The sequence below is a fragment of the Vipera ursinii genome (assembly GCF_947247035.1).
Source record: "Vipera ursinii genome assembly, chromosome: 3".
NCBI classification, from domain to species: Eukaryota; Metazoa; Chordata; class Lepidosauria; order Squamata; family Viperidae; genus Vipera; species Vipera ursinii.
Window position 1 is genome coordinate 22,201,752 of NC_139516.1, and position 15,788 is coordinate 22,217,539.

At 36.9% G+C, this 15,788-nt stretch overlaps 1 protein-coding gene across 3 annotated transcripts in view; it reads left to right on the forward strand.

Moving 5' to 3' along the window:
• The window catches only part of SULF2 (sulfatase 2), a 286,963-nt gene extending 271,375 nt beyond the window's left edge, over positions 1-15,588 (forward strand). For all 3 annotated transcript variants that reach the window (XM_083358805.1, XM_083358804.1, XM_083358806.1), the window contains 10 exons: positions 1,632-1,884; positions 3,277-3,373; positions 5,039-5,133; positions 7,764-7,823; positions 9,169-9,338; positions 9,420-9,562; positions 11,141-11,264; positions 12,062-12,092; positions 12,553-12,609; positions 14,566-15,588. In XM_083358805.1, coding sequence (XP_083214931.1) covers positions 1,632-1,884; positions 3,277-3,373; positions 5,039-5,133; positions 7,764-7,823; positions 9,169-9,338; positions 9,420-9,562; positions 11,141-11,264; positions 12,062-12,092; positions 12,553-12,609; positions 14,566-14,596 — 1,061 coding nt within the window. In that variant the 3' untranslated portion in view covers positions 14,597-15,588. The remainder of the gene's footprint in view (positions 1-1,631; positions 1,885-3,276; positions 3,374-5,038; positions 5,134-7,763; positions 7,824-9,168; positions 9,339-9,419; positions 9,563-11,140; positions 11,265-12,061; positions 12,093-12,552; positions 12,610-14,565) is intronic.
• The last annotated feature ends 200 nt before the right edge of the window (positions 15,589-15,788 follow it).

The window sequence follows — 15,788 nt, forward strand, 5'->3', positions numbered from 1 at the left end:
CAAAGGAAACAGATTCTTGCTGAGAAAGTCTCTTTTTAGTTTCTTCTTTTTGGGTGTAACTTCTTAGAATTTCCTCTTAGTGTTAAAAAGGAAGGGAGTTTCCTCATTTTAGTCAAGCGTTTCATAAATTAGAACCTATTTTTCCCCTAAAGTTATGATTCACCTGGCTAAGCCTGAGGTGGAAATTCAGAATCCCAGGTTGGTGAATAATTCTGTTGTACCCTGTGAATACTCTGAATAACGCTACAGGCCCATCACTCCTAAATGCTGTGCAAACAGTGACTCCTTCTTATAGATTTCTATATGAATCAATACTATTATCCTACCCAATGCTGCTGAGTCTGAGAAGTGAGGGTAAAGCAATCCAGTTAAGTTTCCAATAATCCATCTAGCGAGCTTTGAAACTGCTGGCAATTTCTGGGAATTGAAAGAGAGAATTTCGAATTGGAGAAGTTCCTGGGGTTTCATGACCAGAAGGAAGAGGAATTGCCATCTAGAGTTTCACTCAAATGGGTAAATTGTGAAAGGGAAAGCAAGAGAAATAGAATACAACAAAGCTTGAAACTGGAGTTTAAGGAGCAGGGGATTTGCTGGGTTAACAGGAAAAAAAGTTGAAATGGAGAGTAACTAGAGATGAGAAATATGGAGTAATAGTCTTCAGTTGCTGTTTTTCTGAATTCTCTAGATGGGAAAGCAGTTTCAAAGGAAATCGAAAGCAAAAGGCACCATGAAACATTAATAAAAGTTCTTCTGTGGCTCTTTAGAATGCATGAAACATTCACGTTGAGCATCATTTATTTTTACTTCTTTTCTAATTTTCTGAACTTTTGCTGCCATCACATGGCAAGAATGTAGAAATAAACCATTTCAGTAAATGTATGTTCCCTCTGTAAGAACATACACTAAAAACTATTTGATTACTTCCTTAAATTTAGGCCATATAAAATCTTCATTAAAGATCTTCTGTAGGCCAACTCAATCCTAGAGCAATGAATATTGCAGCAGGCACATATCAGCTCTCTAACTCTATGATCTCATTCTAGCTGGAAGATAATTTACGCCAGGAAAAGCTAGTCCAAAGTTAATTTAGTTTTTCTAAAATTTACCAAAAATAATAAAATAAAATTATTCTCAGCTGTTCATATAAAGCAAGATACATTTTTGCAGTTTCATTTCCTTTGGCTTTTACATCGATTCATCCATCCATGCATTCAGTTTTAGCTGGTTGTGGTTGGTCATTCTTAATAAGTTACAATAAATTTTTCCATAAATTTTCAATAAAATGTCAGCAGTATATTTAGAAGTACATTGTCAAAAATTGAAATCATAACATTATATGAAAAATAGAAGTTTTAACAAGAACTAAGTAAATGATGTGCCCTTATTATAGTAAAAGATATGTTTCCAGTAAGGTCTATCCTAGTAGTATTAAATTTATAATAAAATTTGAATAATGTATATAGGAATTGATTACTTTTCATAGAATTAAATCACTGTCTGAAAAAAATAATTATTTTTGGAAATAAAGAATTCTTCCATCTCTGATCTAACCATTTTTTCAGCAATAAATTTTCTGTCAATTGATATCTGATCTGCTAAATATATATACATTGTGTTCATTTCTCATGTAGAATACAAAACGAGCTACATTCGAAGTCGTTCAGTTCGTTCAGTGTCTGTTGAGCTTGATGGAAAGGTGTATAATTTGGATTTGGAGGATGGCTATCAACCTGTTTTACCGTGGAATATCACAAAACACAAAAATGATCAAGAATCAGGTGGAGGAAAAGGAGGGGGAAGAGAAGTTGAGGATATGGAGGAATACAGTGGCACTGGCGGCATTTTAGAGAACACTGCGCCAAACTTAATAAAAGTGACACACCGGTAAGTCTTTGAAGAGATTAATTAGTAGGTTGTGGGTTTTATTTTTTATATACTTGAATATATATGCAACATTATATGCATATACAAACATTTATAGCATTATGTATTGGGATCATTTTATCTATCGGGACATTGTACATTGCATCATAGACAAGAAAGGAGGAAAAATTGCAACTTACAGATCTAACAATAAAGAATATAGGTAGCTCAGGACTGAACTGTTGGGTTGTTGGTGTTCTCTGAATGTAATGGTTCAAGTAAGAACAACGCTCTAATCAAGAAAGATACCGTACCCCAGTCAAGGCTACATGTAAACAAGCAGGACATTCTATTCTTCGATGCACTGATGATATTACCTAGCCTAGTAATGAAATGACAAAAAGCATGCTTGGAGAACACCAAGAGCTCTACAGAGGAAGGTGCCATGCTTCTTTTCTGCCTTAATATAGGGGAACAAGCAAAACACCAGGCTTAACCCAATGAGCTAGATGTATATTTTCTTAACTGCACTGTGTAATCCCCATAGTAAGAGGACTTCATAATCCAGCAAATAAGGTCCTGTTTGTGTCCACTTAACAATTAAACATAATATAACATACACTATATAAGTGTTAAGAGTTTTTCCATATAGTTGAGACTGGAACTTCTGTTGTTAAGTAATGCAGTTATTAAGTGAGTCACCAGGTGAGTGATTTTATGACCATTTTTGCCCCGTTCATTAAGCAAGTTTGGCTTCCCCCATTGACTTTGTTTCCTAAAAGCTGGCTGGTAAGGTCACATGGCCATTACGTGATGCTGGGATGCTGCAACCACTGTAAATGCAGACTGGTTGCCAAGCACCGGATTGTGGTCAGTGAATGCGGCAATGCAGGAATGCTGCAATGATTGCAAATGGGAGGTTGTGAGAGGCGCTTTTTTTCAGTGCCATCATAGCTTCAAACTGTTACTAAATGAATGGGCGTAAGTAGAGGACTACCTGTAGGATCGCTACACCTAAGAACAAGGTTGCCTAATACATTTTGTTAAATGTTTTACATTCTGGGAATGCATTCTCAAGACCACAAACATGTCTAAGTGCCAGCGTTTGTGTTTATATACTTAGGCTTCTTTTTAAGATTTTACTTTTTTAAAAAAAATATATTTATAGTATTTTTTTCCCTCCAAGTAATTCAAGACAGCACCCTTAGTTTTCTCTACTGGCATTTCAGCTTCACAACAAACTTCAGTTTCCATTGCACAGATTGTTTACTTGGGTTGCAGTAGGGGAATTGCCCCTCTTTCTTTAGCTCAAAAAAAAAATATGATCTTCATGGACGTAATGCTGTCTGTTTCCAACAGCTAGTCATTGCCTCCAGTATAATGACCTTTTCCTTTTTTTTTTTTTTTGAACAGATGCTACATTTTAGAGAATGACACTGTTCAGTGTGACATAGACTTATATAAATCATTGCAAGCCTGGAAGGACCACAAGCTTCATATAGACCATGAGGTTAGTGTTTATTTATTTATTAATTTATTAATTTAATTTGTATACCACCCTTCTCCCGAAGGACTCAGGGCGGTGAACAGGGCAATACATAATAAAAACAGGATACAAAAATTAAAAAGTAATTAAACAGCAATGCCCGTAAATAAATTAATACACATTAAAAGTTAAGACCGATTTATAAAACCCAACCCCATCCCATCAGGCCAGGCCGGATTGTTCAAAAAGGAAGGTTTTGAGATCGCGCCGGAAGGAGCGAAGGTCGGGGGCCGTCCGGAGCTCAACCGGCAACCGGTTTACGCCCTTTGAATCACATTTCCAAATTCCAAGGAACCTTGAGTGGACTTTTTTGTCAGGCTTTACTCTCACAGGCACGATCTCAGTGTTGTCGCCTTGTCAGACCCCACCAAAAAGATCAGTGTTTAATGACAGCAAGGCAGAATGTTAAATAGTCTGATACCAGCTTTGGCTGAAGTCTGGATTGACTTTGAAATAAGAACGTCTTGTGGAGAATAGAGCTGCTTTTTGATTATCAATTTAGCAGCCTGTGATTCAGGCAACTTTGCTGACCAAAATAGACTGCATATAATAGTTCCCTTTTGTTTCTGGAAGAACTTAACAAAGGTGAACATCTTCTTAACATGGTTTTCCTTAACGAAGCCATAATCATCAGTTTTTCCTTTTTGCCACATTCTGGCTTGCCTTAAGGAATCTTACTCCTCTGGATATGATTTTAGGGGTAGAGGAAGCCAGAGGATGTGAAAAATATTTCTCTTTGTGGAGGCCTCTGCTCAGTCCCAAATCCTTCTGAAAAAGGGCATTGTTGAAGCTAATTTAATATCCTTAATTACTAAAAGGGCAGCACAGGGAACATATGGATAAGAAGTTTCTGAATAAGTGGATATAAAATTATGCATTAACAGTATATTAAAGACTCATAACTGGCCTGTTTTTCCTATTTTCCTCTTGCCCTCAAAGTGCATGTATAAACATAGAGTACCTTAAAGTTGTACTTTTTGACTGTTCAGAAATTGACAGAAATGCACATCATTTGCCCCAGATTTTTTTATTAAATTCCCCATAGATCATTGAACTTTCATGATACATGATGCATAGGAATCACTTGTTGACCATCAATTAAAATAACCCCTAACTAAAAAAAAAGCAATAAAACAAAAAATGAGTTATCTCATAGTCTGGAAAAAAAACTCATTCCAAATTTTTTTAGTTTCTTTCACGTGCTAGTATAAATTTCCCTCCCTTGGCTGTTTCTCATTGCCTGCCAAGGTTTCCTTGCAAATAAAGGAAAAGTGATAGATGTTTTTTCTTTCTTTCACCTCTGCTGTAATTACAGCAGTTAGGAATTCTTCCTCCAAAAATCAAATTATGTTCCTTGCTAGAAAATGTCCTGGCTGCTTCTTCCAAATTTCCACCAGTGAACTGTGTAGCTAGCAATATATGGTAATTGTAGTAATAATCTGGATTTCTGGCTAAAGTTTGGAATTTTAGCATAAACTCTTCTTTTCAAAAAAAAACATGTTAAAATAAAATAACTGGGATACAGAGAGGTTTTAAAGAAAGGAATTTAATGCCTATTATATAGGCAAGTTGAATGACAGCCAAATCAATCAATTTTGCATCCATCCATTTGTTCTTTTTTTTTATTAGATTGAAACTTTACAAAACAAAATTAAAAACCTGCGAGAGGTAAGAGGTCATCTAAAGAAGAAGCGACCCGAGGAATGTGATTGTAACAAGATAAGGTACTTTCTCTTTGTAGTCAGTAACTGCAGTAAGGAGGAAGTGAATTTAATGAATTTAGGCAGAGTATAAGACACAAGATAGGGACGCGGTGGCTCAGTGGGTTAGGACGCTAAGCTTGTCAATCAGATGGTTGGCAGTTTGGCAGGTCTAATCCTGAGTGCCACGTAACAGAGTGAGTGCCTGTTACTCGTTCCAGCTTCTGCCAACCTAGCAGTTCAAAAGCACGTAAAAAATGCAAGTAGAAAAATAGGGACCACTACGGTGGGAAGGTAACAGCGTTCCGTGCGCCTTTGGTGTCTAGTCATGCTGGCCACATGACCACGGAGATGTCCTCGGACAAACGCTGGCTCTTCGGCTTTGAAACGGAGATGAGCACCAGCCCCTAGAGTTGGAAACGACTAGCACGCATGTGCGGGGGAACCTTTACCTTTATAAGATACAAGACTATTTTATCCTATTAAAGTCAGGTTCTCCAATGCCTTGATAATTCCAGTGCCTTATTGTGTCTAGTCCAGCAAGGCAAAAAAAGAAACCCAAAAAACATTCACATCTCATCACACTCTTCTATTAAAAACAAAAATAACATTTCAGGCCAGTTCCTCTTACCTTCACATAGCTAACACCCTACTCTCTTTTGGGAGTTCTTTCCAAGTTTGAAATTTTTTGACCTTGGAAAGTACAAATTAAAGATCTTCAACTTCTTTGGAATACACAGGCCCTGGGATTTGTACCCCAGTGCTTTTTAAATTATCTTGAAATTGAAATTCATTATTGGAAGAACTGGAAATACTTACCACTGATATGTTGTTTTATGTTACACATCTTTCAATCATTCTGAAGCCTCCCTGGTTGATCAGATTTTCCGCCAGGAAAAAGCCTCTGAATGGGGATCCTTATGATCACATCCTTTGGTAACTCAGTGAAGCAATGGAAATCAGTGAACTAACTGATTGCCTGTTGTAGAGACTATTATACTATGAAAAAACAAGATATTCAAACATTTACCCTGTGCTTAAGTAAATAAATACAAGAGCACTACCCATGAGAATTTATTCAAAATTCTCTACTCCTTTGAAAGAAATTTTAAAAGCAAATTCTCTACTGTCAAGCTGAATTCAAACTGGTATTACACAGCACTTATATGTTTCTAATTAGGGTAACTAGAGAGCAAATGTTTAGCACAGAGTTGGCCAAAATCCCCTTCAGTCAAGATGCTCTTGTGACCACAGCTTCCCATTCATTGCCTAAACTTAGGAACAGAGATCTATAGTATTCATCTCTGAGGTGATGAAGTTACATCAAATCTCAGGTGGGTGGGTAGTACCTTGAAGAAGCTTGTGGCACCTGTTGCCTCCTCCTTAAGACCTTCTATACTCAAAATTGTAAAAAGTTTTTCTGCTACTATGTAACTAATAAATAAGCAAGAAAAGTTGCAGCTTCTTTAAGAGTACAGTGAATATGGTTGCACCAGATCTAAAAATAATTTCCAAGCTCAGAGCTGACTATTTGCACATCCCTACCTGGCACCATCGCCAAAGAAGCTCCAAAATTTCCTGTCAAATGCATGGCAAAAGCTGGGCAAAAGAAGCATAAAAGATCTGATATTTGTTCTCCCACTGCCAGACACTGCAGAAAAATAGATTATAGTGATAAGTTGTCAAGAAGAAAGCATAAGACATTGCTTCTGCTCTCAGGATATTTCTCTTATCAGAGACATTTCCTTAGTGACTTCTGTAATTATGTCCCCTCTTTCGCCACTGTCAGCAGCATGGTAGGAGCTGCTACTGCTGGTGAGAAAAGAAAGAATATCAGTGTCTGTTTTAGCCCAACTAGTGCTACTATTTATCTGAAGTCATCTAGCCAAGCAGGACATGAGACCCACTTCCTGGTTTACAATATAATAAATGTTTGGTCCAAATGTTTCCAACTGTTATATCCTCACGCTCAGACATTGTGTCAGCCTTCTTTCTAACTTTACGTTCTGCATTTCAGTGCTTGTGAGTAAGTTTTAGTGCAATCCTGAGATTTGTAATAGTCTACCTCTAATAAAGGTCAAATGCCTGATCTGGGCAGTGGAGCCCTTTCACTTGATCATGTTGCAATTCAGCATGCCAGAGTAGGAAAGCAACTTATCCAGCTTTTATTTCATGTTGATGTCTGTCATTTTTTTTACTTTAAAACCAATAAACCCCTATACAAAAATAGTCCTTCAGAATAGAAAAGTAGAATCTAGTTAGCTTTCTTGCTGCCTCCTCCGTTTCCTCCTCTTTCAATTAGACAGTTACAAGAAACTCTTAAACTGTAGCCTTAAGTGATGTAATATAGAGATTTATTTCTTTATTTGCTGGAGGGGAACAAATTTGGAGAAACCCTCTGATTCTCTTTGTTTTAGAGTTTGTTGTGTATTTTCTCTTTATTGCATGGAAACCAAAGCCAAATACCTTTCAGCAAACTAAAACAAAGGTTTTGAATGGATCATGTATCCAATTAGAGGACTGTGTTTTATATAATTATCCTTGTTTTCTCAGTTTTGTAAACTGCCCCTAATTTCAGAGTGGGGGAAGCACAAGTATAAAAATATAAAGAATTGTGTTTTGATAATTGTAGAACTGGGATATTTGTTTTTCAGCTTCCAATCAAAACACAAAGGCAAACTGAGGCACAAAGGATCTGGTCTCCATCCTTTCAAGTAAGTGCAGAGTCATCTTAAACTGACAACAAATGTGAAGTAGTTCCAGTTTACTATTTCTGGCTTGGTAATCAAGAAGTATGAGAAAATTATGAATGTAATCTGCTGTGTTGGCCATGGTTTACAATTATTTGGGATCCTTATAGAAAACTGTGCTCTTTTAGCTGTGCATATAATGAGACTTTCAAAGTAACTTCTTTCATCTACAAACTAAATCAGCTTTTAAGAAGACAGTATTGTGCAGGAGGAGGTAATATAATTTTGAACTGAACCACTTCAGTATTCAGAAAAAGTGTCTTATCTTTATAGGTGCCTGCAATACAGAAATAAAAAGAAACTGTATGATTGTGTTAGCTAGCATAGCATAGATAGGAACATGGAGGCCATGGTTGACCCAAAGGTGCTTTTTCTGAAGGCAACTGGACTTAGTTTTTCCTTGAAGACATTTCACTTCTCATCCAAGAAGCTTCTTCAGTTCTGACTCTTTAATACTTAATACTTCTCATCCAAGAAGCTTCTTCAGTTCTGACTCTTTAATACTTAATACTTAATGTATTAAGTATTAATACATTAATACAAAAGTGGTGGATTCCTCTTACGGGACATCTTCAAGGCAAGCAGGGAATAAACAGCCATTTATCATAGATGCTTTCGTGGAGAGTCCTGCAGGGACTTGGACTTAATATAACTCTTATTTCACACAGACTTTTAAGAAAAGTAGCAGTATACAATCTGAGATTGGGGATGAGTGTTGTTATGCATGGTGATTGAAAATTTCTCTCATGGCCACACATTTATTACCTCAGTAGAGTTCTACCATAAGGATTATTGACTTGGAGGCTATTTTACACACATATAAGCATAATGATGGCCAGGTGACAAACAGGACAAACAAATGTAGTCCTGACAAACAGGAGTAAGTAAAGTTAAGAGCCCAGTTTGGTATATAATTAAGAGGCATCTGACTAGAAATCAGGAGATTGTGAATTCTATTCCTGCCTTAAGGACAAAGTCAGCAGGTGGCTTTGTCTTTCTCTCTCTCAGCCCTAAGAAGCCGGCAGTGGCAAATCATTTCCAAAGAATATCTTGTCAGTAAAACTACAGGGAATAGTCCAGGCACTTACCAGAACTGAAAACTCACTCGATAAAAAAAGAAGAAGATAAAGTTAGCATCACAAAATTAACTTTGCTATTATATAAAAACGGAATGAGATGGGAGGTGAATCCCTTCTCAGATTGTCTGTTATAGCCTTCTGCCTTGTTGCCAGACTTCTGGGTCTATAAAGCAGTTGGTTTTATCTATGAGGCAATTTGTGAGTTATGAATTCTTGATCTTTATGTTCAGGAAAAGCTTTCAAGAGAAGGATAAACTGTGGCTCCTCCGAGAACAGAGGCGAAAGAAGAAACTCAGGAAGCTGCTCAAAAGAATAAAAAACAATGACACATGTAGCATGCCAGGCCTGACATGCTTCACACATGACAATCAACACTGGCAGACTGCCCCCTTGTGGACATGTAAGAGATATCTGTGCATGTAAAGCATTTTAAATTATTTAGAAATTACAACTGTTGTCAAATGTTAACATTTATTTGTAGTGGGTCCTTTCTGTGCCTGTACCAGTGCAAACAACAACACATACTGGTGTATGAGGACAATCAATGAGACACACAACTTTCTGTTCTGTGAATTTGCTACTGGCTTCCTTGAATACTTTGACCTGAACACCGACCCTTACCAGGTAATTTTTAAAAAAACAACCAAAGGTTCAAAGTTTGCATATGATCAACTTTCTTTGATCCATACACACACAAAAAAAACCTAAAAATTCTGTTCTGAATTTACCATTTTTCATAACATCAATTGGCACACTACATTTTGCAGTGGGTCAGATATAACTACCAATGTTGGCTGCAGGAAACCTTTTCATATATATCAACTTTTCCATACCTCATGTTTTCTAGATGTCTTCAGATTGCAGGTCTCACAATTTATTCTCCATAATGAACTTGTATTAAGTTTGTATTGATGTTTGTGAGATGACAGGCTGCCTATAAAATGGCCAACACCTGCTGTTACCATCCCTTTAAGGCAAACATGTCAAAGTCGTGACATCATGTGACATCGCGTGACATATCGGGACTTTTTCCCTATTGCCGGCAATGAGGTGGGCACAGGTTTGGCGTGACACATCCAGCCTGAGGGCTGGCAATTTGACATTCCTGCTTTAAGGCTCTCCCTAGCCAGCAGAGCAATGGTTAAGCCAAAAGGTTCTCCAGCAGTAGGTCTCAAAAGGAGTAATAGTTGGAGGAGCAATAGGAAGTGCAGTATGAAGAAAGAAAGAATGGGGTAAAGGGCAATATAAGCCTTTTCAGTGTGTGTGTGTGTGTGTGTGTGTGTGTGTGTGTTTTGACTAGGGATCATATTTCTTTTGTTGGCTCTCTCTTGTTTTGGAGCCACTAACCTGGGTACACGTAAAAAGGACCTGTGACATTGTTACAAATGAGAGCTTATAATACTAGCATCCTCATGAGGTGAGGATGAAGTTCAATTCTACAGTTGCCTCCATTACTACTATCTTTTTTTCCCACCAAAATCTCATCTCTTCAGAACAAGAAAAGGGCGGTAGAAGTCTAACATTCTCTTAGTACCTCTTCCTTCCAGGAAGTATTGGAATCTACATCTGAGTGTTAGGAATTCCAGTGCCTGTATCCAATTTGGGTGGGGGGAGTGATCACACACCCTCCCAGCATACTGACAGGAGTCCACCTTTTCCTCTGCCAACCCCTCTTCTATCCAGAGAAAAGCAGAAATGGACACGTCATTGCTTTAGATTTGGAGTGTTTTTAGAACATATGGAAACCCCACCAGATTTTCTATAATCATTCACATAGAACTGTTTAATTTTGTTGTGCAGACTGCTAATGGTTTTCTCTCAGCCTTCTATCTCAGGTGGACGTGGATGGGTGTGTGTGCGTGAATGTTACAACTCATATGCTCTCCTCATAGAGAATAACAAACTGGCCTGAACTGCATTTATTTAAACATTCACTGGGTCTCTTTCATGGAAAAAAAACATGTTGATTGTCTAGATAGCGAGATTCCATATAAACCTTTCATTTCAGTTTGTTTGTCTGTTTTTTTCTTGTGCACACAATTGTGGTATGGTTTTTAGAGCTGAATGCTAGAATCTGCCCCTTGATTATTCCTGCAACTCGTTTTTTAAAAAATAAAAATACTTTTACTGAAAAAAATTGATACAATCTCTACTCTGCTCATTGAATACCCGCAGTAATTTAAAAATTGTGTCTATGTGCAGCTAATTAATGCAGTAAACACACTACATAGAGATGTTCTCAACCAACTGCATGTGCAGCTGATGGAACTGAGAAGTTGCAAAGGCCATAAACAATGCAACCCAAGGACCCGAAACATGGAGCTTGGTAAGTTCAGTTTTTATTTCACTTTGGTAAGAGGAGTGTGCTCAAATAATTTGAATCAAGAGTCCTCAACCTTGGCAACTTTTAAGACTTGTAGACTTCAACTCCCAGCTGGCTGAGGAATTCAAGGAGTTGAAGTCCACAAATCTTAAAGTTGCCAAGGTTGAGGACCCCTGATTTGAATGATACTATTTTAAGTCACTTGTATATACCTTTAAGTAGCTTAAACAGGAAATCTAAATCACGGATAGATTTTAATCACACACTTAAACTTCATATAGATGTTATGGGAAGGGTCTTCATTAATTCCACCAATTCTAATTAAGAAAGGTGTGGTATGAATCTATAAATAAATTCTAGAAATTATCATAGGTATTACACTGGTAAGATAAATAGGAATACAGAGATTGGGAACTTGTGTTTCAAGTGATAAAATATTAGTTAATAGCTATATGTGTCTGTGGAATAGCAGTGTAAAAAAGTGCAGAGAATGACTTTACTTACTTTACTTTTTTTTATATTCAGTAGTCCATCACTTCGCTTCTGTGTCAAGCTGAAGTAGGGGCATAATAAATGTGAACCAGCTTTGGATTTATTAATGGGAATGTAACTTGAATGGGTAGATTGAGCTACCTCATTCTACATGCAGCTGATATGGTTTTGTTCTCTCAAACCTTTGTGTTTAGCAGGTGCCACAGTCCTTAAAATAAACTTTTGATAGTCTATTTTGCTTTTACAATATGCTTCCCCCCCTCCTTGCTTCCATAAACTCGTTAATTAATATTGTTTTCTTTATTTAGGTCTTAAAGATGGAAGCTATGAACAATACAGGTACTACTACTAACAATAAGTTTCCCCATCTCCAGAAGTAAATCTACACTAAATATTGAAATAATCCATAGGCAGATAGAATTAGGTTATGATGAGGACAGCAAAACATTGGATTCCTTTTGCTACTTTAATGTTATAAATGTTCAATATTTTATTGCCTACCCAGCATACTTGCTTGCTTTTCTTTATTTATTTATTTATTTATTTATTTTCTTCCTTCCTTTCTTTCTTTCTTTCTTTCTTTCTTTCTTTCTTTCTTTCTTTCTTTCTTTTCTTTCTTTCTTTCTTTCTTTCTTTCTCTTTCTTTCTTTATTTTCTTTCTTTCTCTCTTTCTTTTTCTTTCTTTCTCCTTTCTTTCTTTCTTTCTTTCTTTCTTTCTTTCTTTCTCTTTTCTTTTCTTTTCTTTTCTTTCTTCTATAAGATATCTAATTTTTCTCTCCTATTGTGTCTCAAAAATTAGGCAGTTTCAACGTCGAAAATGGCCAGAAATGAAAAGGTCTTCATCTTCCAAGTCACTGTGAGTTGAAATTTATTCATGTAAATCATTTTTTTTATTTTTTGCTCACTGTGTGTGTGTTTGTGTGTATACACACACACACACACACACACAATTTCATATACCCTGCTTTTAGTCCATCTTCACAGAGAGTAGGTTGATAGGTTGACAGAATTCTTGGAGTCTAATACTTCGAGTCTCTAGCAAAAGGTTTACTGGGTTCAGTACTAATATGATGGAACCTTCAAAGTTGAATTACTGTATCAGGGAGCCCCAATATTTAGAAAAGATTTTTTTGTCTGAATTCTGAATTTGCCTGCTAATCAGAGTAGAACGCTGCCTTATAATGCTTATATAGAGGTAGTCCTCGACTTACATTCATTTAGTGACATTCAAAGTTATAGCACCACAGAAAAAAATGACTTACGGTATAAGTTTTTCACACAACTGTTGCAGCAACCCCACAGTCATGAGGTCAAAATTCAGATGCTTAGCAACTGGCATGTATTTATGACAGTTGCATGTTCCGGTATCATGTGATCACCATTTGTAACCTTGCCAGCCGACTTCCAACAAGCAAAGTCAATGGGGGAAGACTTAACAACTGTAGTGATTCACTTAGCGGTTATGGCAAAAAGGTCGTAAAATTGGGCAAAACTCACTTAAGAGCTTCCTTGCTTAGCAACAGAAATTTGGGGCTCCAAATTGTGGTCATAAGTCAAGAACTATATGTATGGAGTGCATTAGGCAAATGTTCACCCTGCCAACAAAAGTGTGTATAGTCAAGGCCATGGTCTTCCCAGTTGCAATATATGGCTGTGAAAGTTGGACCATAAGAAAGGCTGAGCGCCAAAGAATTGAGGCCTTTGAATTATGGTGCTGGAGAAGACTCCTGTGAGTCCCTTGGACTGCAAGGCGATCAAATGGGTCAGTCCTAGAGGAGATCAACCCTGACTGCTCTTTAGAAGGCCAGATTCTGAAGTTGAAACTCAAATACTTTGGCCACCTAATGAGAAGAGCCTAATGCTGGGAAAGATTGAGGGCAAGAGAAGAAGGGGACGAGAGAGAATGAGGTGGCTGGATGGAGTCACTGAAGCAGTAGGCGTGAGCTTAAATGGACTCCAGAAGATGGTAGAGGACAGGAAGGACTGGAGGAACGTTGTCCATGGGGTCGCGATGGGTCGGACACGACTTCACAACAACAAGGCAAATGTATCAATAGCCTTCCAGCTGTGCTAATCTAAAGCAAAGCTGGAGCTCAAACTTGAGCCCAAGTTTAAATATCTGTTTTTACGTATTGCCCTGTTGTATCTGTTTTTACGTATTGCCCTGTTAACCGCCCTGAGTCTCTTGAGAGAAGGGCGGTATATAAATTAAATTAATAAATAAATAAATAAATAAATATCATTAAATATTATATTAGGACAGAGAACCTTATGTGGCCGAGATCTTCCTTCCTTTCCTCCCTCCCTCCCTCCCTCCTTTCCTTCCGTACCTCACTCAAAAAATGTTGCCCTATGATACACTATTTTGCCTAGTTAAAGGTCATGACAATAAAAAATTTAGAGATAAAGCAATAGCACTTAGATTTACCTTCTGAGCAGTTTACAAATGGCATCATATTTTCCCTCAACAATCTAGGCCCTCATTTTACCGACCTCTGAAGGCTGGAAGGCTGACTCAACCATTAGCCGCTCAGGATCAAACTCCTGATTGTGGGCAGAGTTAGCATGCAATACTGCATTTTAATCACTGTGCCACCACAGCTCTTAATACAGATGTCAAATTCCTTCTAAAAATTAAGTTGCTAAGTAAGGGAGATGATGATCTCCACTATTACAGGAAGTTCCACATGTAGCCCCTGTGGTTCACATTCTTTTCCTTGTGTGAAATTAGTAAAATTAGACTTCTATTTCATAGTCCAATTGGTTACAGTGACAATGAACTAATGTTATGTCTTTTATTTCTATTTCACAGAGGGCAACTTTGGGAAGGCTGGGAGGGGTAATTTTCCAGAACTGCTGGACCTCAATGAGGATATAAACTGGCCGGAACTTGAATTCTTGTACAGACTTAATAAAGTATGTATGATTTCAGACAGAATTATAATCTTAGCCTGGAGGACTGGATGAACTTTGTGCTAAGGTAAATAGGATATTTGCATTTTTACGCAGTCCCAAATGATGCAGTTATCTTCTGGAGACTACTGTTGTCTAGATCTTGTATCCTACTAGTTTATTCGCATTTGCTTTGGATTATACCTCACTTGCTTCACAAGCTATTTTATTTCGGTCAATCACCTGAGATACTATTCCAAAAGTGGACAGCAGAGAAACATGGCAACCATTGGAATCCTGAAAGCCAAAAGCACAGAAGATCACATTTCAGCAGAAGACAATTTTATATTTTCTTTAAATTAAGTCATTGGAAAGACAAATGAAGATAGTAACACATTTTTTTTTCTTTCTGGCTTGGACAACTTAAACTTTGAAGCACTGATAAAAAAAATCTGCTAAGGGATTCTAGGATCTGCAAAGGATATTACTGAAAAGAAGCACCAATTCAGCACTGTAATATTGTCACTTGTTTGTCTACCACAAAATGCAGTTTAGTTCACAGTTTTCACATTTTCCTTGAGGTTGACAGAAGAAACAGAAAATAAACCTTCACTCAGAGAAACCACCTTTCCAGCACTATATTGTAAATACTCAAGTGTTCCATTTCAAAAGAAATCCAATCCAGAAGACTTTTGTTACTGAAATATTGGCATGCCCCAATATCATTTCTGAAAATGTCATTTCACTGCATAATGAAACTTTAGAATTCATCATTTTTTTAAAAAAAAAACCACTGCAAAATTAAAAGCAGTTGATGTATGTCTTGAATTTTAACAAAGTTGGATTTGTATTAAGTCTTTGTGGTTATATTGTATGTTAAAAAAAACCAAAATTATTACTATAAAAAAGTACTTGTTTACTTTTATACTTGGAGCATTTTAAAAAAGATAATTCTATGATCAATATACAAGCAATTTAATTCTAGTTTGTTACCAAAAGATGAATTTGTATAACCTGTATATTAGAAGAAATACATTTCTGAAAATTTACAAACATAACTTAAGAGGATGGGAGAGAACTTTTCCCAATAAGACCTGACTTTTTAAAAACTGAACTTTTTTCCAAATTCAGTCTCATATAAAT